Source organism: Pimephales promelas, chromosome 11 (assembly GCF_988280905.1).
Source record: "Pimephales promelas chromosome 11, fPimPro1.hap1.1, whole genome shotgun sequence".
NCBI lineage: Eukaryota > Metazoa > Chordata > Actinopteri > Cypriniformes > Leuciscidae > Pimephales > Pimephales promelas.
In genome coordinates, this window is record NC_142779.1 from 22089306 (window position 1) to 22116042 (window position 26737).

General features: G+C 35.1%; 2 protein-coding genes across 5 annotated transcripts in view; both read right to left on the minus strand.

Annotated features, from left to right (window-relative positions):
* Positions 1-17698, minus strand: part of syt16 (synaptotagmin XVI) — a 30699-nt gene extending 13001 nt beyond the window's left edge. The window contains exons 1-3 of one of the 3 annotated variants that reach the window (XM_039651901.2): positions 16809-17698; positions 7959-8135; positions 278-490 (exon numbers count right to left, since the gene is read on the minus strand). In XM_039651901.2, coding sequence (XP_039507835.2) covers positions 278-490; positions 7959-8135; positions 16809-16821 — 403 coding nt within the window. In that variant the 5' untranslated portion in view covers positions 16822-17698. Of the gene's footprint in view, positions 1-277; positions 491-5654; positions 6105-6912; positions 7033-7958; positions 8136-16808 lie in introns of those variants that run through there. The other 2 variants (XM_039651892.2, XM_039651886.2) reach the window with 2 other exon arrangements.
* Positions 17699-18238: 540 nt separating this feature from the next.
* Positions 18239-26137, minus strand: snapc1b (small nuclear RNA activating complex, polypeptide 1b). Of its 2 annotated transcripts, none has more exons than XM_039651868.2 (10): positions 25781-26137; positions 25335-25494; positions 24858-24998; positions 23797-23904; positions 23048-23197; positions 21757-21801; positions 21552-21614; positions 21266-21401; positions 21120-21188; positions 18239-18970 (listed from the first exon to the last, which is right to left on the minus strand). In XM_039651868.2, exons 1-10 carry the CDS (start codon positions 25909-25911, stop codon positions 18909-18911), a joined length of 1065 nt encoding a protein of 354 aa, XP_039507802.2. In that variant the 5' UTR covers positions 25912-26137; the 3' UTR covers positions 18239-18908. The 2 variants fall into 2 exon arrangements, with proteins under 2 accessions (XP_039507802.2, XP_039507808.2); XM_039651874.2 differs by having other exon boundaries at positions 21120-21185; positions 25781-26127.
* Positions 26138-26737: the final 600 nt, after the last annotated feature.

Below are 26737 nucleotides of genomic sequence, written 5' to 3' on the forward strand. Positions count from 1 at the left end.
TTGTTAACTTTCAGTGAAGATTCAAGATGGATTATATTATACATTTCAATTAGATCGCTAATCATCCGAATGGGCCATTAAATGGTTTATGGTAAACGGACTGCATCTATATAGCGCTTTCACAGACCCAATGGCCACTGAAGCGCTTTACATATTGCCTCACATTCACATATTTATCACTCATTCATACACATTAGTGTTTGGACCCCAGTGATTGCTGCTGGTGGCTGTATTTATATATAAATGTATGAGCAAACAGGAGAATGTAGGTACGTACCTTCACAGTCAGACAGCTCTGTGCTTCCCTCCTCCTGGTCAGACAGCAGACGTTTAAATTTGTGATGTGGCCCTGGTGCGCTCTGGGTGTTGAGCTCTGTGACCCCTGAACGGAAGCTTTGTGAGCGGGAAACGGAGATCTCAAACTGCTTTGCCAACTCATCATCGCTGTCTGATAAACTGGAAATCTCATCGTCATCACCGTAACTATTCACTGCAATAACATGCACAAGGAAGGGGACAGAGGGACAAACAAAAAAAGAGACAAAAAATTGACAAAGATCAATGCAGAGAAATCGTATGACCTTATAGTTTTGCTACAGGCAGAATTTGCAGCCATACTTGCAAGGTAATTCAATGTGGTTGGGTGTTCTATAGTTGAATAGTTCTAGGGCCGGACGAGCAAAGATTCTTTTTGTAAAGGAAGATTTTTTTTTTTTGAAGAATGTCGGTAACCAAACAGTTGATGGACACCATTGACTTTAACACATTGGCTCTGTTACTGGAGTATCAGTCAACTCGTCAACTTAAAAGTTGCTGAAAATTCCAAGGACCAAGTTAAGCCAGAAAGGGGATTGTGCTTTTGCAGTAGTAGCACCAATTTGGAATAGCTAATCAGTTATGTTAGGGGTGCTGACTCTGTACATGTTTTTAAAGTACAATATGCAGGATTTTTGCAGTAAAATATCCAAAAACCACTAGGCCAATGTTATATATTTTGTTTAGTTGGTTACTTACAATATCCCAAAGTTCCCAACTATTTGTAAATCGTGAGAAAATTTTTAACCAAGGAAACGGGAACGTGTGAGCAGGGGTGAGGAGTCGCCAGTCCGGTTTCCGCCAGGTTTGACCTCATACTGCAATAGTAACCATGGCGACAGACGTGGACAACTGGGTGGGTTATGGCCGTTATGCGTGCTCAACGGCGTGAGCGTCCCTAGCAGGGTTTTGTTCGAACATTATGGACCATGGCAAGCAGACTTTAAGAAAAAAGAGACTAAAAGGAAGATCAACATCTTTCGAGATGCCGAGAGCTCCACGTCCGCGACTAACTTCGACTCGACAGAGACGCGAGTGTTGCATATTACTTGAGCAAACAGGTGAGCAAATTAATGTATGTAAAACTAATAAATGTTTTAGTAGTTCAACATGATGAAAAGTTAGAATATGATCTGTATGTTATTCTCTAATGTTAATTTAGCTTAGTCTCATACAGCCAACAAACAACCTAACTAACAACATTCAACACACACAAATGCCATTTAGTGTGATAGTGAAACTGTTAAAGCAAGTGAAGCAGGGCTGCGTTACCTCAAGTTTAATTCCTCTAATAAACTGACCTATGTGAGTAATTCAGTGTGTAGTTCGGTAGAATGAATGTTCTTATTCCTTTATATCCGCGGGACTCGCGTTGCGTGTGGCGTTGGTATACGTCTAGCAATCGCGTTCTGTTTCATACTACAGTCATGTTAAAAACTTCACCATATTCACTCATCCATAAAAGATCCATCAGCTTGACGACAAGATCCATAATTCCGCTTAATGCAGAATATACGTCATTAATATACGCCTTTGTTATTGTAAGAGGTTAGCGATCCCTGGTGGCGAAACAGTCTTCCATATTGTACCTTTAAGACATTTTTGTTTGCCATGGCCTATTCATCCCTTTGATGGAATAATTTTATTTAAATGATTTAAATTTGTTTTATATTCAATAACCATTATAGTATTTTTTTTATGTAAAGCACATTGGTCAACTTGTGTTGTTTTAATAGTGCTATAAAAATAAAGGCAACATTGACATTAATAGTAGGAAAAAAATACTATGGAAGTCAATCAATACTATGGGGTCCATCAACTGTCTGGTTACCAACATTCTTCAATGGTAATGATGCCTGCCACCATTAAAAAAGAAAACTAAATTCAGACAAAGAACAAAACAAACTTTACTTTATAATGATACAGGAAACTTTGACCACAATAACTACTTTTCTATTCCATTCTATTCCATTGAAAAATTGAAATTGAATTGAGTGTAGACAAGCACGTCTACCATATGCACCTAATCACATGAGAGTGGCCAATTAGTGTCTTTGAGTCTCTTTTTTTCTCTTTCTCGCCCATTTTAGTTCCACGTCCATTCATTTCACTGCATTTCGCCACATCATGCACTCAAACACACATCAATTTAGGCCAAGGACCAGCAAAGGAGGTTGCCATGGTAACCGGCCCCTCACACTGAAGTGTTTTCCTTAATGATTATTTCCGTAAAATATACACTTTCTGTATCTGTGTGGTTCCAAACAGAAGAGCTCAAAAATAACAAACATCCTTGTAGATTTCAACTGACGCGCTCTTTATATGAAACTAAATGCTTCCGATTCAGTACTAAACTGCTACATTTCAGTGATTAATGTTAATAAATACATTTGTAACATTTTTAAATAAAGTTAATTTATTATAAACAAATATGAATTAACAACAAATAACAGAATAAATATGAATTGAAAAGCATTTAAAATTTGTTCCAAAAAAATGAAGAAGAAAAGGTGTTCGGTTTGCAATTTAAAAGTGGATAGTGGTGAAGCAAAACCATGTGTACAGATTTTTTTAAATGAATATGATGCTGCTAGTTCATCTACATCAGCATCAGACTGTCCATCTTTCCTTAGATGTATTCCATTATAGTTTATTACAATCGCTGGGACACATTTTCACACTTTTTCAAAACTATTCAGCACAACATCAGCCTGAAAATGATTTACCATTGCTTAGACACAAATGCATTCAATGACTACATCTTTCAATAAATATCATCTTTCATACACCTTTGCATTTCTCACACAAATTTCTTAGACACAAACAGCACTTTAACTCTATATACCAACAGGCCAATTTGCACATGTTTACATGCTCTTTTAAAAATTGTTTAAACCTAGCATAATACAAAATTGAATAGGACAGAAATTTGCTACATTTCTACAGTAACAGCTAATTTAAATATATTACTGTATTAATCTAAAAGATTAAATACTATTAAAACAATTAGATGTAGCTGAAAACCACAGATGGAGTCTTTCAATTGTATAACCATCTAATACAATAATTTTGTACTGTAATGTAAAGACTATGTAACATACAGTTAATTGTTTGTATTTATTTATTTATTTATTTTTACAAAAAACAAATGTATATTGCTGCCTGTTTTTTGTGCTTTAAAGCTCATTCTTTTATGAGTGACAAAGTGAGTTTGTTGGGTAAAACCTTTGCTAATGTTATGGCAGAATGACTTGATTTGAGACATGTATGAAGTTTTAGTTTAAGTGCATTTCAAATGTGAAATTAACTGTGGTCCCGAGCTGATAGTTAGTTAGGACCAATAAGTGACCTAAGTATTGAGAAATGTGCCCTAGCGATTGTAAAAAAAATAAAAAATAACATGGCAACTACTGCAAATGTCCCTGTTTATCGATATAGGTGACAGAAGCGTCCACATCTTGCTCAAATTTTTTATTCCTAATAATTTCCACATCTTTCCAACTCAGCTCCATTGACATATTTCAATCCAACCCCTTAAAGACAAATAAAATGATTTTCCTATTTACTGGTTAACTTTTTTCTAAATGTAAATATAAGATATTTTTCAGAATGTTCAAGATGAACCAGTGGTGTTTTATAGATTAGACTATGTCTGATAAACTATTTGTGTGTGTGAGGGAGTGAACATGGCATGTGTGTTTGATATGGGTGTAGTGTATTCATGTGTAAATACAATGACTCTGTTTGTTTTGAGAGGGCGTTCTCAGTTTACTGACTATATTAAATATCCAGAAAGATCAAACAGACGTGCGGACACAGGTTTGAATTGAATGTCTGTGTATATAGTGTCTTTCTAAGGAACAGAATTTCACAGAAAGTTTTGCAAACAATCCCAATTCAGTATTGAAGACTCTAAATAAAATATACACAGATATCTTAAAGCTAAAGCTAAACCAATAACTGATATCATGAAAAAAACATATTACGAAATATAAATAATCAACGCATTCTCATCCTTTAACGTCATATAGAACGCTATATGCAAAAACGGCGCTATACTACGCACATGGCACCTGTTATCGTTAATATAACACGCGCTGTGAGGGCTAAGTTTAGGTGTGGGGTAGGGTGTACGTGTCATATTCACGCTAAAGGATTTATGACGTATTGGGTTCGCGTGTTATATTAACGGTAACGGGTGCCACGTGCGTAGTATAGCGCCGTTTTTGCATATAGCGTTCTATATGACGCTAAAGGATGAGAACGGTCTGAAATAATATATAACAGAGAACTGGAGCCCTGGCTGATTTCCAATCAATTATATTTGTATAGTTTCACGAAAGCAGTACTTAAAAGCAGATTTACAGAAAATGTATTTGATATAAATAACGTGCACTAATAAATCATTGATAATAATCCATAAAATAAAAGTAAATTTGGATTTCATGACTTACCACTTGAAGTACACTGTAAAACATATATGAATCAATAATTATGACAACATAGGTTTTTCCATTGCTTTAACTTATCAAAATAAGTTAATTTTCAACTTTTATATTATACATTACTCAAGTCAGTTTAAGTTGCAATGACTAAACCATCCGAGTTGATTACTTAAAAATTTAAGGTAGCAATAATTTTTCAGTGTAAATAACTAAAAAAAATAACAAAGTGCAGTAACAGTAAGTGCTACAAACCACTGTATGATAACGATAATACATCTGAATAATATATGATAAATACCAATTTGCAATATAAAGCAGTATAAATGACTGGTTTTGTACAGCTAAAATACCTGGAGCCAGATGACAACTGAAGCCTTGTACATTCAAGTTACAAATGGCCACGTCCGCTCTTATGTTAAAAATAATGGGATTCTAAGCCAAAAGTAACTGAAGCAAGGAGGAAAAACTACGGTAATGGTTCCTTTTACAGTACAGTACTTACAGTATACTTACAGTGTACTTACCTAGAAAGTACTGGCTAATATAAGGTAAGTACATGGAACAGGGGAAGGTTTAGGGGTAGGTTCAGGGTTAGTACTAGTTATTACCCAGTAATTGTAGTTACTAAAATAAGTACATAGTATTTACATGGGTAACTGGACTGTAAAAGGAAGCGTTACCAAAACTACATAATAAATAAATAACACTAAAATGATCCAGAGGTAATGACAGACAGGCAGGTAAAGACAATGGTTATACAGTAAGCATGTCACCCATTTGTGACAAGCACAGAACCACAAGTGATGTCTAAACTAAAACGGACAGCCGACTCCACAAAAAAGTGACCAAGAAGACGGACCAATCAACTCGAACACCTGTTACCCCACATCTTACCAGCATCAGAGCAGCGTGACGCCTGCAGACTCCTCCTGCTCTCCAGCTCATCTGCCTGTTCACTGATGGGAGTCAGACGCTCCATAGAGGGGCCATATTTAAACCTGTCGCCCTGACCCCGCAACACAAGCGTTTCCTGTGGATCCATGGAGGACCCATCCACTCCAGATCCATGAACAAGCCTCAAGTTCTGCTCCACTTCTGAACTCTCATCCCTCACTGAGACCTCGGAGTCAACAGCTTGGCTTTGGCCGAGGCGGCGGAAGCCGTTGGAGAAAGCGTCTGAGACCTGAGCGAGCCATGAAGAGAACGCTGGGATACCTGCCGGAGGAATGTCTGCCATTCCATCAGATTTCAAAGTGTTTTCCACAATGTTCTGAACGCTTTCCACAACAGCTCAAAAGTAGGCCTATTTTCAGATCAATTCCAGTCAATTCCCTCATGTTGTTACTGTTTTAAAAACAAAATCAATACAAGACATTCACTTTAAGAACGTGTTCACTTGTACACAGCTACAGACAGATATCAAATGTACAATTTCATTAAAAGTTAACTGCATTTATGCTACCTGATGAAAACCTTTTTAAATAATACTGTTTAAACGGGTTTAAATGGTATTAAAATATTGAAGAAACTTTCTTTTAATGACCAATATAACCAATAATTGGGTGATTTTAAAACTATTTTGTCTAAATAATAATAATAATTAAAAAAACACAAAACTAACATATTTTTAAATGCAACAAGTGAATTAAGGCATCATAACATTATAATGTACAGTTTAAAAAATGTATTTTCATTTTTAAATTTGCCAAAGATTGCATTTAACAGTGTTATGAAATACATAAAACATTACAAACATTACAATAATGTCTATGCATTAACTTACAATGAGCAATACATTTGTTAAATTATTTATTAAATGTAAATATTTATTTTAAAACGGTCTATTAAATAATATTAACAGATAAAACATATTATTATAATAAATAATGTATTAGTACATGTTGAAACAAACGTTTAAGTTTAAATAAGTAAAAAAAAAATGCTTTAGAAGCATTTTGAGTTCATTTTAACTAACGTAGTTAACAAATGAAATCTTATTGTAAAGTGTTAACAGCTTAGTTTTGAGTAAGAGTTAGATGATGGCAAAAATATGGAAACCAGCATGCACAACAAAATACCAATCTAATCTCAAATTTGAGCCAATATCTGATATGTTATATATATATTTTGCATCCCTAGTACAAACACTTACCAGAATGACTTCCTCAAAAAACAGTCATTTATCCCATTTAGAGTTCCTGAACCTCAGCAACTTTCTACTTATAACAAACCGTCAGTCAAACCAGTTCAGCGGCACCTGAACGCATTGCGTTTATATCGGGACACCTCGCACAACAGACTGAGTGAATATTTACTAAGGGAGCTGCTTTTGAAATAGCACGGCAGAACTATGTGTGTGTGTGCACATATGAATGTGTGTGTACAGGTTTGTGAGGGCCAAATGGAACCATAATATACTTATATATTAAAATATAACAACCGACTGGTGAGGACATTTTACTGGTCCTCGCTAGTTAAACTGGCTTATAATTTGTCCAAAAGTTGTTTTTATTTAATTCTAGTGTTTTGCACATGTTTCTGTGATGGGTAAGGCCAAAGAAAATATCATTAACCTGATATAAAATCAATGGAAGTCAATGCAATGTCCTCATTAATATAGTTAAACAAACATTTGTGTGTGCGTTTGTGTGTGTACGTGCATGTGTGTGACCAAAAGGTGCAGAGGTAAATTGTATAACATGTTTTCCAGGAGAAAGGGACAACCCATTGAGCACACAGGGATGTGTGTGGCTCAGTGAATACATTATGCAGATAGTCTGCCATTGGTCATCAAACAGACATCCCCACCACAGACTATTATTTTCATATGGGATAATAGAAAGCATTTTTACAAAAAAACTTTGTTAAAGTCACCATGAAATTAAAACTGCAGTATTTATAAAAATAGTTTAACTGTGAACATCATTATTTATTTATTTTTTTTTAAAATCATGTGCCCTGATAATCTTTCATGAAAATAACTTCAGCAGCAACTCTTCTCTTCTGTGATGACACTTTAACTGGCGCAAGGGTGGGACAACCGGTCACTCACATGAGATCGACCAATAGCAAACCACAACCATCCCACGATGAGGACTTCACTCAGATATATGTCCTGACAGAGGAGTTTCATGCGAGTTTGAGGTCACCTTTTACAAAATAGTCTGCAAAAAAGTTTGTCTAAACAAGATTACTCACCCAGTCCTTGGTGAATCCCAGCACGGTCTCTTCGTTTGCGCCGGCTGTATTGCTCGAGGCAGGGCAGACCTCCAATACGAGCGAAACAAAGCTTCTTATTGATGAAGAGGAAGAGTATGGCCAACAAGACGACAAAGATGCCCACAGCTGACAGGAAGCCCACCGCCTCAGGGGTGACTGGTGAGGGAGTAGACACACAGATACACCGATCACAGTTAGATTTTAAATCCCCTAAACCAAACCGTTATGCATTTTACATTTTTCTTTTTTTATTTAGCTATTTATTGAAATGGTTTCCTCTTGGGACATGATGAACCAATGTTATAATCCCTGTCTTGTTTCCCCTGTTTATACCCCAGCGTTTCCTGTGTTCTCTGTCAGGTCTTTTCCTTTCATGGCTTTATTCTTATTTCTGCTGTTCTACTTAGTGCTGTAGCTTAAAGGAGTAGTTCACTTTTAAAAAAACTTTTGCTGATAATTTACTCACCCCCATGTCATCCAAGATGTCCACGTCTTTCTTTCGTCAGTCGAAAAGAATTTTTTTGATGAAAACATTCCAGGATTTTCTCCATATAATTGACTTCGTTGGGAACCAAACGGTTCAAGGTCCAAATGAGAGTTTCAGTGCAGCTTCAAAAGGCTTTAAACGACACCAGACGATGAATAAGGGTCTTATCTAGGACCCTTCGCGTCATGACTCGAAAAAAGATTTGAAAAAAGAGTTCGAACAGGAGAGTCACAAACGCTCATCACAGAACAGAGCAAGGCAAGCATTTGAGCTTATAAAACTTAAACCTGTTTATTTAATTTTTAAATGACTGATGGTTTCGCTAGATAAGACCCGTATTCATCGTCTGGTGTCGTTTAAAGCCCTTTGAAGCTGCACTGAAACTCTCATTTGGACCTTGAACCGTTTGGTTCCCATTGAAGTCCATTATATGGAGAAAATCCTGGAAGATTTTCATTCAAAAACCTAAATTTCTTTTCAACTGAAGAAAGAAAGAAAGAAAGACATAAAGACATGGACATCTTGGGGGTGAGTAAATTATCAGCAAAAGATATTCTAAAAGTGAACTACTCTTTTAAAGTTTTTTTTTTTATATAATATATATGTGTGTGTAATGTGTATAATGTGTGTGTGTGTATATATATATATATATATATATATATACATATATTTATTATATCAAAAGCTTATATATATATATATATATATATATATATATATGTGTGTGTGTGTGTCTATACTTGTGATTAATCACGATTAATCGATTTGACAGCACTAGTTCTCCTCCTTGTGTTTTTGGTTGTTTTCATAATGAGTCAAGATTCCTACTCTCCTGCATCTTTAAAGTTCACCAAATGTTACAACCAACTGGTAAGTTGATTAAATAAAATTATAAAATAACATTAAATATACACATTTTCAAAGTGGTATTAAAGCACAGAGGCCTTCCTAGATGAGATTTCCCTTCTACTTAAAAGGGGTTATAAAAGTATTACATCTGCTAGCCTATGGGTAAAACCTAATAAATAAAAGAAAATGCTTCCAGCAGGCCATCAGACCAAAAGGACCAAGGAAGACACCATAAATGAAGATAAAATTGGTAACACTTTACAATAAGGTTGCATTATTTAACTTCTGTAGTTACCACGAATGAAGAATTAACAACACTTCTTCAGCATACTAATATAAGTTCATATTAATCTCAACATTTACAAATACATTATTAAAATCAAAGGTTGTATTTATTAACATTGATTAATGCTCTGTGAACTAACATGAACAAACAATGAACAGCTGGATTTTTATAAACTAATATTAACAAAAGATTAAGAAATACTGTAAATGTATTGCTCATTGTTAGCTCATGTTAGTTTATACATTAACTAATGTTAACTAATGAACCTTATTGAAAAAGTGATACTGATAAATTTAATCACAGAAGGAAATAACAATAAAATAGGATTTGTTAAATGGACCCATTTCACAAACAAGAGGAAATAACAATAAATAGTATAATTATTTAAACAAAATAAAAATAAATAAAGTGGTATTTTTTTGTTGGACAAGGCCCAAATTAACAAACAAACCCAATCTAATAAAATTAAACACAAAAGCAACTAAAATATGCAATCAACCTTCCCAACTACAACCAGACTTAGCAAAATCATAGAATAAATGAGTTTCAAACAAAAGGGCAGGTTTCTCCTACATTACCACCACATTCCTAACGAAACAAATGATCTAGAGAACCTTTAAACCTGGCACCTTAAAACCTTTTTGATTCTTCAGTTATTGTTTTTCCAGATTTGTATGTAAAGGAAAGAGCCGACTGACTCGTACATTATCACAGCACTGTCCAAATTGTTCAGCATTGTACATCATAGATTTCATTTGTCATTGCTCAATGTTTTTCAGGGAACTAATCTCTGCTAGCAGAGAAACCATGGCCTCATATTCGGCAAAGGTGCTTTGAAGGGAACACTTCAAGTATAAAATGGACCATTAAGTTTCATAGCGGAGTGAATATTTCACTGAGTCTGAGTGTTTGTTGAAGCTGAACACAATTAACATCCATCTAATCTGCACCTGCACACAGTCACAGTTGTCGCAGCAAAGAACACAACAACCACTAACACATTATGAAAAAAACAAAAACGGAAGCAGATTGGAACATCGTCATAAAAACAAGAAAGAGAAAAAAATAACATTTCCACTTTCATTATATAGAAAAGAGCAGCTGCAGCATAAACATTCGTCATAACATCATCTTTCGTGTTTTTACTGGAGAAAGTCGGTCAAACGTGTTTTGAACCACATAAGGGTGAATAAATTAATTTATTTTTGGGGGAACAATCTCTTTTACGATTCAAGCGAGATTGCATGCGCTTCTGCATTCTGCTGTGAATTTCATCTCCAAACACTTGACCATGCTCTCTGCACTCGTCTACATGTGCAAGCAAGAACACACTGACCTTGTGAGCACATTCACACACACCCACACGGACCTCTGTACTGCATGAGCAGGATGGTTTCCTTGGAAACAGCTCAAGCATTCTGTGAGGAGTGATTTGAGCATGGCTTTGTTCACATAAACACAGACGGGTTCATGTTGCCATGGATTTTCTGTTCTTGGGTGCACCGAGTTTATATGAGCTCTAAATATAATTATTATACAAGAATGTGATTAAAAAAAAAAAAATAAATAAAAACTTTCACAATGTGAACCGTAGTAAAATATCTCCATCTAGTGGCGATTTTTATGAACTGCATACTGTAACAAGTGAGCAGTTAAAGGATTCAGTTAATAAAAATCCACATTTTGAAAGGCTAAAAAAAAGATATATTTATATTTGTAATTAATATATTTTCAATTAGATAAAGACAATAAAATGCACACACATTCCACATCTAATTTCTGATAAGATAGATGAAAAATAAAATTTTTGAATGCTGTGGTTGACAAAGCCTTTGTTAAAAAAAAAAAAAAGTTTGAAAGCTAACATTAAGCGCTAGCCTTTAGTTAATTGTTACAGGATGCTGTCTCTCTCCATCTTTTCAGGAAACTTCCTGTCGGGCTCTAACACCCTTCCTGACAGCTGAAAAGTGTTCTCTCCCAAAATCTCTCCTCATTTTTCTAAACATGAATGCAGACTATTTTATTTCTTTATTTACCCCAAAATAAAAATTCCCCTAAAGGTTAGTTTACCCCGAGTAAAACAAAGACAAAGTTTACACATACTGAAAAAAATATGCCTCACAACACGCAGGCCAAGCCTTGATGGTGACATTTCAAACCCAGAGTTCACTTATCTTACGCTTATTGGCAGTGACTTTTCCAAATGTATATAGACAGCAATATTTGGACATAAGAAACCAATTCCCTATTCACAGATTCGGAAGTATTCGAATGGTATTGTTTTCCTTTTTTAAAACATGAAGCATACATTTATGCTGGGGATAAACTCTTATCTTACAACATTCTGCTTTTCAAGTATATCTTTTTACAGGAAAACCTGTGAATTTTTTTTTAATCAATTTTCTGATCAAAAATTACATTAATATATGCACAATCAATGTTACAAAAGATTTCTATTTCAAATAAATTGTTCCAATGAACTTTCTATCCCTGAAAAACTGTCATAATAATAAGAAATATTTCTTGAGCACCATATAAGGATATTATCAGCATATAAGGTTCTTTGGCAAAGATTAAGATTCATAAAGAACTTTCAACACCCATGTAACCTTTCCATTTAAGGTTATATAAACTAGAAAAATTACCTTTTGAAAAATAAAAACAAAATTCTTCACACTGAACACATGGATCTTTTAAGAACTGTTCACTGAAAGCTTCTTTGGGACACCAAAAATAGTTCTATGGCATCACTGAAAAAAAAAAAAAAAAATCTGTTTTGAAACCTTAATTTTTAATTATTTCTGATCACGAGACTGAAGACTGAAGCAATGATGCTGAAAATTCAACTTTGCCACGATCACAAGAATGATACATTTTAAAAATATTTTATGTTGTAAAAAGATTCACAATATAACTGTATTTTAACTTTTAATTTTTTTTTGCTATTTTGATCAAATAAATGCAGCTTGGTGAGACTTTTACAAACATGAAAAACCTTACCAACCCAAATGTATGAATGGTATAATCACTGAATTCTAACGTAATCTGCCCAAAAAATTGCCTTCTGAGAACAGAAATATTAGATTTTGACCATTTTTCCACCAGCTAGAAAATCATATCTGTAAACCAATTCCATAACCATAACCAAGTAAGTAGTATCCATAACGGGGCACAAAACTCACTCACAATAATTTACAAATAGGCCTACAAGTTCCTTTAAAAACTTCCAGAGCCTGAATCAGATGAGACAGAAAGTATGTCACAATTCTCACTCATCCACCAGGTCACTGTAGAATATGTGTTGGATATTTTATGCTGTCTATGATGTATTTTTTAAAACATTTCTAGAAAGTATTTTTTTTTAAAGATTTCTAATGTTATCACACTCAAACACACGTAAAAAACCCTTAAAACTAGTATTTATCTCCATCAGAATGTTTGGCATTTTGAGATGAATGCTTTCGGTCTCCTCCTTCAAAACACACACACACACACACACACACACACACACACACACCGCACACACCTGAGATCATAAAACCTCTCTGTCACACTCAGAGGAACCGAGACAAGGGTAAATGAGAATGAATCACTCAATACATAAAGGAGGGTTGGATGAACCTCACACACACACCAACACTTGTTTTGCAGGCCAAATTAAAAGCTGATAACTAAAGGTTTGTGATTAAGAAAAGAAAAGATACAATTTCTTAGGGAGAGGTGAAAAACACAGATTTGTGTAATTTAAGTGTTTGTTTACAAATCAGTTTATTATTTTTATTTAATGCCATGTCAGCAATCAAAGCTATTTTCATGGCAAAAATTAAAATACAAAAAATACAAATATTATATAAATACAATTATACGTACATATATATATATATATATATATATATATATATATATATATATATATATATATATATATATATACATACACACACTGTAAAAAAATATTTTCAAGATTTGTTATCACAACATTTTTTCTTTTGTCAAATCAACTTAAATAATTTATTTAGTTCAGACAACTTATTTTTTTGAGTTTCTGATGATTAAATCAATCTCCTTAATTGTATTAACTCACTTTTTCCAGTTCAATCAACTTAAATATTTTTTACAGTATATATATATATATATATATATATATATATATATAAACAAGTCATATTATACAGTATATTTTTTAAATAACATATGATTAAAAATCCAAAAATCCAAATCCAAAACCTTCATTCCTCCTTCAATGAAGTAACTTTATAAAAAGCATTCTGCTTGCGTTAAGTCCAGCACAATCCAATAAAATATGTCTGAGAGAAAAAGGAATCTTACAAAACATACATAAAGTTGGGTCTTCACCTTTAAGCAACAAAGGATGGGTTAAACTTGTGTGACCTACAGCATCTGGTGTAGACTACTTGATCAAGTTTAGTTTTAAAACTAATTAAAAAAAAGTCTGTTTGTAATTTACGGATGAGTTTCATTCAGCTTATTATTCTAAATTGCACATATCCCACTCTTATTACCACTTATTTAAAATATATCGGTTAATAATCGGTCTGATATCTGAGGGAGGAATTTGACATTCAATAACTTCCTGATTAAGAGCTTCCTAGACGCAGCGTCAGCTCGCTCATTTCCTGAAAGAACCCAGTGAAGGACTGATTTAGATAATCCACTTTGGTTAAGATACAGTCCATTAAAGGATGATCCATTTTTACAGTGTCCATTGCTTGAAGGCAAGATTTAGAGAATTTTTTCTGCAGTGTATTTTCAATATGATTCAAAGCCAAAAGTAAAGCATGTGCAGAAAAAATAGAGCACTGTTCAGGAATACGGATTCCATAGCATTCATGTCCAGACACCATTGCTGCCATTACACTATTTTCCACGTTCGAACCATCTGTGAATTCTTATGTCCAAATATTGCTGTCTATACATTTGGAATGGATAAGTCACTCCTTTCCTCTGATGAGCCAAAACCAAATTGATTTTTTTACCTTACCTGAATAGCTTCGGAGTTATTGCAATGGTTATATGACTATTTTCGGATTGAATGTTGGGCGTCTCAAATTTAAGATCTCCAAATGTGGTTTATACCAAAGGACCTGATTCTTTTAGGTTTGCTCTCATACAAAGGAGTAAATTGTGGGTTGAAGACTGTAGAATAGGCTGATGGTTTTATTTGCCTTCATTTTTACAGCATATTGCAGTGAGAGTTTTAATCGTCTATTTTGAAGTGAAGGTTCATTGGCTTCAATGTACAAACCTTTGCACTGGCGAAGTTTTAAATGCTCCCAAGGCAAGTAATGAGCCCTGATGATGCATTGATCTACAAATCAGTTCATTTTAACCTTCAATATTACAGAAATGTAGACTTTCTGTAGTTTGCAGCATTGGTTGAGATAATTCGGGTTTTGTTTTTGCTTTGAGAAAATTTGCTGTACTGTACACTACCATGTACTGTACCTGATTTTAAATTATTTATCCAAATTAATATATTCGGGATTAAATCTAAATCGTGAAATTTGTGTCATCTATACCCATTTTTCTTTGACTGTCCAAATAAATGGGGCATTTCACAGAAATAGTGTAATATAGGGTTTCAAATATTTATCCCATGAAAACAAAGGCAATTTTCCATTGTTAATAAATATTAACATTTGGCAAAGTAACCTTCTTAAACATATCGGAATTTAAATTCATTATAAGTTCCAAATGTTGAAAGTAAAAGTTGGAAAACAGCAAAAAATGTAATGTTTTGACCAACGGAAGATGAAACTTATAGCTAAATTGTATAAAATTGGCATATAAACACAAGAATGTACACTGCATGACAAGTGACAACCTGCCCTGACCTGATTATAAATAATACACTTTTACTGAAAACACAGTTCAACCTTTCAGTTAAAACCCACTTTCATTATAAACACTGAAAATTTCAAAAATAATTCCAAAGAAACGGCAAGTAAATCAAAAAGTTACTCCAGTATTTACATTATGAAGCTTATTTAGTATTTACAACTTTGAAAAATTATTTTTTTCAGTGTAGTTGTTGACTCTTGTGTGTGAATGTATGCAAGAGAGGAAGGATTTAATTTATTGTGTGCACTTGTCTAACCAAAAGCTATTATAACATTGATATGGAAATTTTAGTTTGGTGAGCAGAATCTTGTGAAATATTCCCTATGTGTGGCTGAGGTCATCCCTTCTGCAAAATAAACTGCTGCATTTCATTATAGATGCCTTTAATGATTTATTAACTGAAGTATTGAGTACTTGGGTCCTACATTTCCCTTCGGAGATCTAAAACAAAGTTGGTTTGGAGCATGAAGGCCTTTCAGCAAAGCCAAAAATAAACCTTTTCGGAAGCTTTATTAATAGAAAGATGGCTGCACTCACTGTATTGCCATATGACAATATATGATTCTTCAATTGGACATATTTACTTCAATTTAAATTCTGACAGGTTCAGTAACGCCTCATAAACATACATCTAAACAGTAAAAATCTTGCAACCTATTCTATTTCTTCAAAGTTCAAGCCATACAGTTGTTTGAAAAACTAAATTCTTGGTGTGATGCTAATGACAGCACACTCCAAAAAAATGCTGGGTTGTTTTAACTCAATTTTGGGTAAAATGTGGACAAACAGCCACTGGGTTAAAAATGTAATTTAAAAATGTAACCCATTGGCTGGGTTTGTCCATATTTTACCCCAAATTGGATTAAAACAACCCAGCATTTTTTATTTAAGAGCAATCCAACCCTCTGTAAATAAATAAAAACAAATAGAGAAATGTTTTAAGCATCCATTAGCCTATGATGTGTGCTTTAAATCTAAAATGACTAAAAACAACAACATTTTACCATTAACGTAGGTTATTTAAAATTTAGCAAGCAGAAGCAGGTGAGGAAAGAAACAGCACTAGCAAAAGCCAGAACATGGATTATATAAAACATCGCATGAAATTATCGACGCGTGTTTGTAATCGGCTTAATGGCATGTCAGTTGTTATAATGTCAAGTAGCGGAGATGAACCCTAGCCTATATGATATGAAAGATGATGATGCTGGGCAACACATCGCTCAGCCCTGCTGCAGCAAAATCAGCCAATGAGCTTCAATAAACAAACTGATATAACGTTACTGTGTATGACGATATTCGATCAGAAATCAATTCACATCGTTTAAAGCCACGCGATACTTACTATCTGATGCCATGGTCGCGTTGCACTGATCCCGCGGCGTCAATCACCCGCCCTGTCGATCAATATCGATCGATATATCTTCATAAGTATAAGCTCCGCTTCGTCTCAAAGAGGTTTGGCGAAGACAACCGGTCCGACTGCACGTATCACCCAGTCTGTCCCTAATAAACCTGTTGGCGACGGCGGAGAAGCCCACTGGGACTCACTCGCTGCTGTTAGCGGGCGAGAACGCATACGGGCACGCGGGCATTTAGACGAGAACGCGCTGCGCGCTCGCTTCTCTCTGCGCCAATATCCTCTAGTCCAGAACCTTCATTCAGGCTCAATTATTTATCAATGTCATTTTCACTTTTCTACATACGTGAATTGGTGTTGCTCCAACTGCAGCTACATATAGCCATGTATCAGGGGCTATTTTCTTTTCTTTTCGTTAAATGAAAATCACATTAAACCTGGCTAGAAAACTTTTTACCATGTAGACTGTAGCCTTTTATAGAAACATTGTAAGACTATGATGCTAATCCAATCCAACAAACAGAGAAATAATTTTGTATACTGTGTAAATATACAGAATTTGTATTTATGTATAAACATTGTTAATGTTGTACATAAGTAAATAACCTGTTACTGTTTGGAGTAGAATAAGTATTTACAAGAGTTTACAGAGCCAGAGGACCAAAACCAGTAGCATCCATATGCATCAGTTGATTTATGAAGAGAAACCTGAGTTTAAGACTTAAATGATAGTCATTACTGTAAATGAAAGAAAATCAACTCAAAACTAAAGCAATTCAACTTTGTTGGATACATTATTTTTTACAATCTCTGACAACATTATGAAGAGTTCAGATGCAAAAGCCTCTAAATGCCATTTGAAATTTTCTTCTTTAATGATGATTTTTGTCAAGCTTGTATTTTTAAGTTCAGTAATTTCACTTAAATGGCAATGATAATTACCTATTAATTGTTATTTAAGTGAAATTACTGAACTTAAATATACAAGTTCGACAAAAATCATCATTAAAGAAGAAAATTTCAAATGGCATTTAGAGGCTTTTGCATCTGAACTCTTCATATCTACTCTCAAATTTAGCAGACAGTGTGCATAGAGACCCTGACCCTCCCTGACGTGTCTCATGTCCCCAGCATGCACAGAGAGAACTAAATCTTATCTTTAAGTGTATCAGGCACAATGATTCAGATGTATTGGATTTGCCTTAAAAGCTACAGCCTATTAGGTGAGAACTACGGTATATAAATTCTGACTGTGCAGCAAACATAAATTACCAGGGAACTCCACACTTCGGCAGAGGAGAATTAAAGAGGGACAGAAATGCTGGGATTGGAAGTGATAAAAGATATTGACTATATCAAGCAGCCGAATGAGTACATCAATAAAACCTTCAGGTTAGAAAGAACTAGACCACATGCATACAAAATAATTTCTCTTTCTCTCAGCTTGTGTGAGATATATTATCTGGCATAAATGCAACAGAAAGTGGACTGAGGTAAAGAGAAAAGAAAAACAGGGAGAGCAAAACAGACATTTTGAATGATCATATTAACATCATTTAAAACAGTAAAATACTTCACACTTGTGAAGCTACTCAAGCTACTCAACAATGTATTCATTTAAAAACAATAATTATTCATATAAAATCATCAGGTTTTCTCACATTTGTCCCAAATATCAAATGTATTCTGAGGCCAAATATTAAAACAAAATAAAATAATAAAAAGAGCAGCCTTAAAAACGTAAAATGTTAACATGACTCTTAGAAGAAAAGGTTCTATATAGATCCTTAAAAGGTTCTATCAGCGCTACGTATTTGGAACCCCTAAAAGGTTCTATACACTCTTAAAAAAGGGTTCCTCTGGGTTCTATATAGAACCCTGGGGTTCCATACTTGGCCAATAGAACCTTTTACAAAAAAAAAAAAAATGTATTCTATATAGAACCATTTTGGAGTTCCAAGATTTACAGCGAACAGCAAGGTTTAAAATTGCAGTAAAACAAATTCAATAAAATCGGAGCTTGAGGCACAAATCACTTTCAACACTTGGCTGCCCAACAATCACAGTCTGTCCTGATGTTGGTGCTTAATGTGAAGTGGGATCGCTGCCCTTCTCTGGCTTCCATTGGAATTTTTTCTTCTTTTTTTCTGAAAAACAAAAAAAACTTCTTGCATTAAAGGGGTGGGGGTTTGACTGCGATTTCACTTTTTTCATTTTAAATAGTGTGTAATGTTGCTGTTGGTGGATGAACAGTATCTGCAAAGTTGCAGTGCTGAAAGTTCAGTGTAAGCGGAGATATCATCTTTTAAAAATCAGGAACTATATTGCCTATATTTACAAAAATGACCCGATTGGGACTACAGCTGGGTTTTAGACGTCACTAAGCCATACATTTGCATCAACCCCTCCCTCCGGAAAATGCAAAAAAGGGCATGCGCATATTTCTGCGGCTTGTCAAGTGTGTTGTGTTCACCCTGCTGTCAGGTCTTCTGTGTTCGGGGTTCCCACGGACGCTGTACTTCGTCAACAATACAATACGATACAATTTATGTTTGATTATGTTCCTGAAAATGCCGATCGTAATCTAGCTCTCTGTGCTGCGCATTTTACGGAAGACAGCTTCCAGAATCTCCACGAGTTCAACACCGGATTCAACAAGAAACTGTAACTAAAACATGAAGCAGTTCCAACTTTAAAACCAGAAGCAGCAGTTGTTTTTTCAGCAGCAAATTACCATTCAGAAACATTTTGTAAGAGCCGGAGGATATGGTTGTTTAGGGAGGATATGGTTGACTCTCTTCATCGCCCGTTTCTGGGTCTGATTCTGGCTCATACTGATACTGCAGTATCGACACCATTATGTACATTTGACAGGAACACAAATGCAACTTCGCCCGTAAAGGTAATGGGCGTGAAGTATCCGGACAACGTGCACTACTCAGTTTAGCCAATCACAACACACCGGCCCAAACTAACCAATCTGAGCACATCGCCTGTTTCTGAGGGAGTGGTTTCATAGAATCAGGATGTAAACCGGCCGTTCAAATGACAGAGGAGAACGTGGCTTACGATAAAGGGGAAATTTATGAAAAATAAGACTTTTAAAAAAAGAAAAACCACAAATACATGTTATATTGCACCCCATAAACACAATCATGCAAAGAAAAACAGTAGAAATGCACCGATTGATCGGCTGGTGACCGGAATCGGACGATTTTCATGTGATCGCCATGTCAGTCTAACATAATCCGATTTTAAATGCACTCGGGCGCCGCATGATTATCATTGATTGATTGATTAACACGGAACGCACATGTGGGAAACCTCGTGAATTACCTCCGTTTCACACCGCAAGGGGGGGGGGGGGCAGCGTATTTTGTTTATTTTGTTCGGTGTGCATGTTAATCAATGAGTGCATTCACACCGGGTGCCGGAGCAGCAGTGAAGCGCGGGTTTCGGCTCTGAGTCAGTTTTTGCTGCGCTCAATTAAAGTTAAAGCACACTTTTGATGGACAAAATAAATATGATTTAATCCAAAAAGTGCCCAAAATGCACAGAATTTGCATGTTTGGTGTGTTTTAACAAGAACTGAAGTAGGCTAGGCTATGTCAGAAAAGAAAATGAAGACTCAAAAATATTTATAGAAAATGTACCCATTTAAACTTGTTTTATTATTTCCCAATCGTTTCCCTGCACATGCTCCACTTGTCCTGTTTAGCCTGGCTGGACATGTCAGATGAAAGAAGAACTGTTTGAGAAATAAAACTTGCCATTGATGTGATTGCAATAGTGTGTGTGAGAGAGAAATATCTACATACTGCAAGGCTATATTTATTTTATTTGTTATTTATATATTATTTTATTGCCGTTACCTGTTTTCATACAGAAGTTTAGTTTGCTAAATATATATATATATATATATATATATATACACTGCACTTTAGACGTGTGTGAATTTCCCACACCAGGAGTAATTTATATAGTTCATATAGTTTATATAGATTAAAGAGAAAATAGAAAATAAATATTTGTGTGTGCTGTAAAGCGGATTAAAAAAATGAAATCGGAATTGGCTAAAATCAGTATCGGCAGGTCAAACTCAAGGAAAAATCGGAAATCGGGATCGGCCTAGAAAAGTGTAATCGGTGCATCTCGAAAAACAAAAAAGCAGTAAACCACCCCTTTAAAATGTAAGCAGGGTTAATGCAATGCATTTTTGTTTCAAAGTAGTGCAATTCAACAAGCTTTTTTGTTTCAAAAACATTTGTCATTATGTTACTTCTATAGTTTTCTTACCTGGTGCCTTCTCTTCATTCACGGCACTCAAACACCACAGCCGGGTCAACCCCTCACTCTCATTTCCTACCATACAGAAAAAGTGATAATCAGTCGATGTAAACAAACCGGAACTAGGTGAGTTTATTTGGGTGGGGAGGACTTACCCTGAGTGTTGAATCGTAATTGAGTGCGCGTTTTAAGTGATGGGTATCGCTTCTTTTTTGCCAGGAGCTGTTGTGAAAAGTCTTCTCCGTCTGCTGGGACCAACTGTGCCTGTCTGTGACGTCGAGACTTGGAGGCCTAACATAGAAATGATGGAAAACGGTGCGTTTACAATCTTATACTTAGTTTCTCATGTAAATTGATTGTTTATCTTATGTGTTCAGGTTATTATGTATAATGTATAATAAACTATAATCTGACCAGTCTCTACTTAATGTCTATATTTACCTCTGAAACTTGTCCGTATGATCTGGACTTGATTGATGCTAACAGTTGGGCTCTTCGGGAGCTCTTTGGGCAGAAACATATCAACACAGTTAATAACACAGAGAATAACACACCTATCTGATTTTGCATTGCTGCAGGGGGAATGAAGCACTATGTAGCATTAAAGAGACAGATATGAATATGATTTTTTAACTTAATCGCTTACTTCTTGATTTGAAGTTCCCTCTCCAGCATCCTGCTGCTCAAATTCCTAAAAAACAAATGGTTTACACACACGAAAAAAAAAAAAAATTCAGGATTAAATACCATAATTGCAGTTATGTGCAACCATTTACAAATTTGGGTCGCTAAGATTTTATAATGATTTTGTAAAGTATTTTTAGTATCACAAAGGCTGCATGTACTAAACTTTTTATATTAATATATACAACCCCATCTGCAGAAAAGTTTATATATTTCCCAAAATGCATCAAAATCAAGAATCTGTGATTTCTTCATTCTTTTGAACATTTTTCTAATTGTCAAAAGAACAAAGTTCCCAATGTTTTGATTGACAAAATTAATTGTATTTTGTAAATCTATTTTTTTTTTTTTTTTAGATTTTGGCTGCAACACCCTCAAAAAAAGAGTCAGAGGCAAAAATATCCAAGTTAAATCCAAGCATCCACCAAAGTCTCAGTCTTTGCAACCAAACTAGGTTTCATGATATATTTGTCAGACATATTTCTCAATGAAGATTGCCAAGAATTTCACTGTGCAAAAAACATAATACTGTTAATAGATTCAGGGAATTAAGAGAAATTTAGGAAACCTCTGTTGAATGTGCGTGACCTTTGATCCTTTAGATTGCACTGCGTGAGAAAACTGCTCAAAAGTACTTTGGAAAGCTATAGATCAATTCAATGCAGAGATGTCAGCGAGTTCTCTGAGCCTGAGCCTGAGGTCTAAAACAGTGGAAATATGTGCTGTTAGATGAGATGAGTCCAAGTTTCAGCTAAAAAAAAAAAAAAATCAGTTCTCAGGCCCAAAGATGAAAGGGGTCATGAGTGACTTTGAAGGTACCGTGGATGTGGATGTTGGGATTGTACAGAGACATACACTGCCAATAAGATGACATCTTTCCTGGGAAACAAGACAATGCCAGGCCTCGTTCTGCACTTACTACAACAGTGTGGTTTCATAGACACTCTACACCTGCAATCCAGATCTGTCTCAAATTGAAAATGTACAGCCCATCATGAAAAGAAAAGTCGGACAACGACGACCACAGATTGATTTGCTGTAGTTGTGCTGTTTAATATTTTTGTTGAAACCAGATACATTTTTTCAGGATTCTGTGATGAATAGAAAGCTCAAAACAATAGCATTTTTATTAGAAATGCTTTTTGTTACATTATAAATGTCTACAGTCACTTTTGAGCAATTTAATGAATCCTTGCTAAATAAAAAATAATCAAATAAAATAATGTAACACTCATATACAGAAATGTACTTACTGCACGGTTAAACTGCCAACTGGAATAGGTGAGGATGGCACCGTTTAGTTTGGGAACCAGGTTTTGTTGGATAAGATTCAGGTTTGGGTCTGGTTCAGGGAAAATAGCTTTCTTCAGACCCTCATAATGATCATGGATATTTCCAATTTCCTGAGGTGCAGAAAAAAATACACATGGCCTGTTAACCAAAACTGTCTTCCCATTCACACTCAACTCACACTCTTCAGTTGTAAAAGAAACCCAATTTGCATTTTTAAAAACTCACAAACTAGATTATGTTTTTTTTATTATTATTATTTTATGGGATGACCCTAAAAATGTTATGTTATAGACAAAATTCAATAAGATCAATATTTAAATCATGTCTTTGACTGATCAGTGACATGGCCAAGACAGCACATGTAATAGAACAAGCTTTAACACATTCAGAAATATATTTAAATTCCCCCCGTGTTAAACATCAAGTTTTTAATGTTGTTTATATGTCTATGTGGTGTTTTTAATATGCTTTAAGAGAAACCATGTACAAATTCATCAGTCTGAGGATTTTCTCTTTAAACCTGCGCTGAACCAAAGATCGTCTAAAAAACGCGGTTTGAACTCGCTGGTGTTTCTGATGTCACAAAACATGTAAATGTAATTTTGGTGGATGAGTTTTAAAGGATACAATTATTGACTACAGGGGGACTTTAAACAAAACAAATTCTGGAGAGATATGTTATTATAAATTGGTTTCTATGGTGACTCACGTCCAGAACGTCTGTGGTGACGAGTTCCTGAGGACGTGATGACGGATTAACAAACTCTTCACAGAATTCTGTCTTCTTTCTATCTTCCCTCTTTTCCCTAAAACAGAGCTGTAAACATTCAGAATGAGTAACGTTGGGCAATGAGTAAGCATCAGGTTGAATCAGTTTGTTAACATCAGTAACCTGGATACACACAATCAGAAAAAAATATACTGCTGCTGCATTAGGTCAACATGTAACACCGTTCCAACCGCATTCTTCTTCTATAATATGACATATCCCAGTGATACCGGGTATTCAATGAAGGGTGGGACTTTATCCTTAGGGAACTGACTGAATCATCAAAGTGGATGAGAGGGAGGATTTGAGACACCAAACCAGGAAAAAAAAAATTGCCTTAAGGCTGGAATACACAACACAACTTTTAAAATTCGCAATACTTGCTAACTTTGTAGATGGTTACAGAGAAAACTGGGCATCAAACACTAAATGACCAAAGATCACACACTACCAGACTAACAAGTTTCTAAAAACACAATAAATTAATGCAGAAACATGTTGCATTGCTAGTAAAATCCACTAACAATATTATTATATATTATATCTCCTCAGAGTGGATGGAATCATAGACCAAAGCTAAATTTCATTTTCTTTTTTCAAAAAGACTTTTTGTCCAAATTCTGCATACGAGCTCTGAAATAGAGTTGTCAAAAGTACCGACTTTGGTAACGAAATTTTAAAAAATGTGACGTTTTCCTGGCTGGCTGGCCACTGTGTTGACGCGCTCAACATATAGGCATCTGTCTTGAGTATCCATTCAACAGCGCTCAAAATCAGGAAAATGTTGGTATACTATCATCACATTTGAAAATTTCAGCTATTTGCTACAGAAGTCGATGCTTTTCGACAACTCTATACTCTGAATTCCAGCAACCTGCAGCATCAACTTCTCCAGACTGCAAATCAGGACAAAAGTTGTGTAGTGTAGTGTATTCCAGCTTTTAGTTGTAACACTGTGTCTTGTATCCAGTTTGGATACATGAGCATTGAGCTTAACCTACTGGTGTAGGCATGGCCGTGAAGTAGAAAGCTTTATCTGAGAGGAGCTTCCTGAAGATATAAACCACATCATAATGTTGAGCGTTCACTGCATCCCTCTGAAACTGCATGACATCCGTCCAGTCCTTCAGAGCAATGCGGATCTACAGACATGCACAGAGATGGTCAGACAATTACAATAAAATATAATATAATATATAAGAGTTAGCATGATCTTTGTGTCAAATATTTCTTTAAAGGGATTGTTTATCCAAAAATCGTCATTTACTCACCATGTCAACCTTAAACAGACACACTAAAGGCCAATTCACACTGTACCGACAGGCAGCGACCAACATCAGCATAAGTGACGACATATACTGAAATATGTCACAAATAAGTCGGCGTCTGTCGGTGCGGTGTGAATTTGCCCCGAGACAAACAGAAACCTGTTTGAAGGCTGGCTGTTAGGAATGATTAGATGTTGAATGACAGCGCACCTTCTCTTTGGGAGTGATGAGTTGTGAGTTGAAGAGCCCGTACAGCAGATAAAGCCCCCCCACTCTGATCTGGAAAGTGTAGGGTGGAAAGAGGTATGGAGACGCCACAGACATGATCACACGAGTTAAACACCTTCTCTCATTTCCCTCTGGTCTACCACTGCAGAGAGACAAAATAAATGTATTATATACAATGAAATATAATATATTAATTTGGAATAAATCTAAAAATACACAGAACAGTACATAGATGGAATAAACATTCAACAACATGTCAGAGAGCAGTGGCTGGCTATGAGTTTTGCTGCAGAAGTATGACTGCCTCTCCTAGTAAAACCTTGGTTGTAATCTCATTTAAAAGGGTAATTTTAAAACAAAGAGTATACAATTGTCACTGGCGTCTAAAGTGAGTGATTTCATATGTTGAAGATGCTCGTCAATCTTACCAGAAGATGCTGCTGAAGTTCATGTCTCTCCAGATCTCCAGAAACTGCTCGTACCGAACTGACTCGGTCGCCTGGAAACGAGCCAGTAGTTCTTCGCAGTCTGCTTTTACCGGCCCTCTGAAATTCTCCATCCTAGACCTTAGTCAAGACCACACAGACTCAAATGTTTACATGTTTAAAAATCCGATAAAAAATGGTTTCAGTGTTTCTCATTTCTTGAGTTTTTCGTGTTGCTCATACACATGTGAAACGATTACATTTTCTTACTGCCCCCTAGTGTTTCGGCTGTACGTATGTCTTCTGCTTCTTTTTCTTCTTCTTCTTATGTTTTTTTTTTTTTTTTTGGCAGTTGGCAAACCAGTTTGAGGTGCATTTCCGCCACCTACTAGGATGGAGTGTGAAGCCTTGAAACGAAAGGAACAACAATTAGAGAAGAAAATAAAAGTAAATAAGAAAAACTATATCATTTTAATCAAATCTGTATCTCTTAAATATTTTATAAGAATATCGGGTAACACTTTATAATAACTACACGCTAATAATCTAGTTGAGTAAACAGTTAATTCATCATTCATCATTAACAGTTTGATGAATACAGTTATAAATGCTTTCTTCTTGATTTAAAAGCATATCTATAATTTGTTTAATAATTGTATTTTCATCTTTTATTAAATGATCAATTTATCAATTCTAAATGAATTTATAAACCAGTTATTTAACTTTGTCAGTGGTTCATAAGATTACTAACGTGTAAGTAATTGATTAATAAACTATTTAAATGTACATTCATACATCTATATTATTCAGACATATAGTGATCGTTACTGAGTGTGTTAATAAATGCTTTATTGACATGTATTTATGCTGTAGTTCAGGGTTAATTCGGTAGTTATAAAGCATTAGTGGTCAGTTAACTATTTTGTGAAGAAATATGAGATCTTTCATGTACCAAGATGA